Source organism: Penaeus japonicus, unplaced genomic scaffold, assembly GCF_977035675.1.
Source record: "Penaeus japonicus unplaced genomic scaffold, GWHDUDI00000001_assembly GWHDUDI00000008, whole genome shotgun sequence".
NCBI lineage: Eukaryota > Metazoa > Arthropoda > Malacostraca > Decapoda > Penaeidae > Penaeus > Penaeus japonicus.
In genome coordinates this window covers 15,778,260-15,780,759 of record NW_028234410.1, presented here as the reverse complement: position 1 = coordinate 15,780,759, position 2,500 = coordinate 15,778,260, and the positions used below count along the sequence as shown (strand labels likewise).

At 48.0% G+C, this 2,500-nt stretch overlaps 1 protein-coding gene across 1 annotated transcript in view; it reads left to right on the top strand.

Annotated features, from left to right (window-relative positions):
* LOC122267803 (uncharacterized) overlaps positions 1-2,500 on the top strand; it is a 160,260-nt gene that overhangs the window by 154,733 nt on the left and 3,027 nt on the right. Inside the window, exons 5-6 of the mRNA XM_086539125.1 lie at positions 159-411; positions 721-2,500. The exon at positions 721-2,500 is cut by the window's right edge and continues 3,027 nt beyond it. Of these exons, the coding sequence (XP_086395251.1) occupies positions 159-411; positions 721-1,473 (1,006 nt within the window). The 3' untranslated portion in view covers positions 1,474-2,500. The remainder of the gene's footprint in view (positions 1-158; positions 412-720) is intronic.

The window sequence follows — 2,500 nt, the reverse complement described above, 5'->3', positions numbered from 1 at the left end:
TAAGAAACTGGGAATGATTGTGGACAAACCTACCAAATATATTCCATGCACATTTAACTCATGACCAGTTGAGCACATCCTGTCAATCTCTTCTCACAAAAGGATTTTCAGATTCCTCTGGCATCTCTTCTCAAACGCTGCTCATAACTCACCGACAGGGCCCAAGTCACCAGCCAGCCAGGGTGCGGCCCTCAGGAATTCATCTTGCGGCCAGCAGGACAATCAGATGGCACTCTTGACGAAATGGAATCTCCAGACACACAGCTAGATAATCCTGGAGAATCCCCGCCCAAGGTTAGGGAGGAAAAGGATGTCACTGCATCAGAATCCTTCCCCAACATCACCTCCCCGCCTGACCCGACTCTCGACCTTGCCTCATCCCCTGCCCCCACTGCCGAACCTGCGCACACGGTGGGTACTGTGTGTATCTGCTTGCCATGTGATTGTAACTATGATAATTTATGCATGACTCTGAATGGTTCTGCGTCATTTTGCAGAAATCTTCATATATGGTTGCGCTCTCTAACGTAAATGAATAATGACGTGCGCATTTCCTCAAACTCTCCATATCCATGGTCATTTATGCGCAGTAGAAATAAAGAGAGCAGTTACCTTACTCAGTTTGGAATGAAAGTTGTTTCAATTAGCCACCATTTTATGTGAATGGGTCTTTGCTTTGTAGAGAAATTTCTGACGCAGGGCTGTATGCCGGCATTGCAGCAATGTTGGGTGGAGCACTACAAAGAGAGTCCTGCACAGCCTTCCATCCCACGAGAGGTTCCAGAGGCGCGAACATCTGCCTTTCAACCACTTGCGTATGAGACCACACCCACGTACACCCCAACACCCACAACCCACACACCTGTCAGCCCTCACATTAAGTCTGACCGCAGCTTCGACCTGAGTAGATGTTACGAACCCATAGATGCTGCCAAGACTTTTGCAACGTCGTCCCAAAATTCGGGTCTGCGTTGCCCCTTACCGGCCCAGGACTACCCCGCCCCTACCATGTCCTCCATAAAGCCAAAGTTTGGCGTCGAACCTGACGACTTCCAGCTGCGGAATTGGACTGGACCCATCGATAACCAGATGGCCAAGACTCATCTAGGAATGCCACCTGCGTGTATGCCTCTACCCTTGCCTCAGCCACCTCCTCTGCTCAATAACTCGACTTCCATAAGACCCCAGCCACCCATCAGACCCCAGCCACCCATCAGACCCCAGCCTATCCCAGCACCGAGGCTTCCCCATGTCCATCCGCACATGGGCTGGAGTTCCGTCAGTCTCCCTTACATCGCCTCAGCTCTCCTCCAGACCCACCATGGCAACCCCCCCGGCCTCCACCTTGGCCGCCCTGCTCACCTCACTGCTCCCGCCTCATCGCTGACGGCGTGGTGGTGCCCTTCGCGGCTCTGCGACCACCGGGAAGTCATGATGAATGGCGTGGGAGGCGCTACGCCCTCCTCGATCTAAGTGACAGCTCTTGAGTTGCGAAGATAACACAGTGTTATCGACGCCGGAGAAACACCCATGGTACTGCAGTACTTTTAACTTTCAGTGAACGTGTGGTAGTAAGCACTAGATAAACTTTTTTTCTTTTTTTGTCACCCTCTCGTTGAAGTGCAAATACTCATTCAGTTTATATGACCTGAAGAATACCATGCCCTAAGTTGATAGATCGACAGCTACCAAGATGAAGGGCTAATCCTATGAATAGCAAATCAATGATGCTTTTAGCCGAACACTACTCTTCCTTTTTGTCCGTACATAGTGTGAGCATGAAATGGAACTGGATCTCGACCGAATAGGACCGAGAGAGCCAGTAGTTTAGCACCAGTTTGTTTCATGCTGAGCACTGAATTGCATCGCTCATGGTTACCTTGAAGTGCACGAAATGGTAGCGAAAGCAACATGAATGAGAAAGATGAGGATGCAAAGAAAAGTGGCAATGATTGGCCAATTAATGATAAGTATATATATAGTAATGCTATTAAGAATCATTGATGAAAGATAATAATATCCAGAGGGAGGAAAATAATGATTTCAGTGGATTCAAAAGAAGTTCGAATTATCATTAATTGGTTATCATGATGATAATATGAATAGTATTAATACCAAACCTAATCCCTCTGTCAGTGCCAAAGATGGGAACACTAAACGAGTGAGTCAGCTGATCCTGATCAGCGGTGTCATTGCGCGAGTTGCAATGACGATGCCATGTACCTGCGTGAAGTGGCGACCTTTTATGACAACGCCACGTCGGACCGAAAATCAACTCTATTATATATAACTGATTTGGCTAAATGATTGCCCTTGTGCCATAGAGAGTAAATGAGGCATGCGTTGCTGCCAAGCCAAAGCTCCTTCTCTGGTCAACAGGGTACTGTGACTGAGAATGCTTTGAGGCTACATCGTTCATGTGATATTATACAATGCCTGTGATATCCTGATGCTGTTGTGATTGTAAAATCCACGTTCACGTGGCAGATCGACTGTGTTC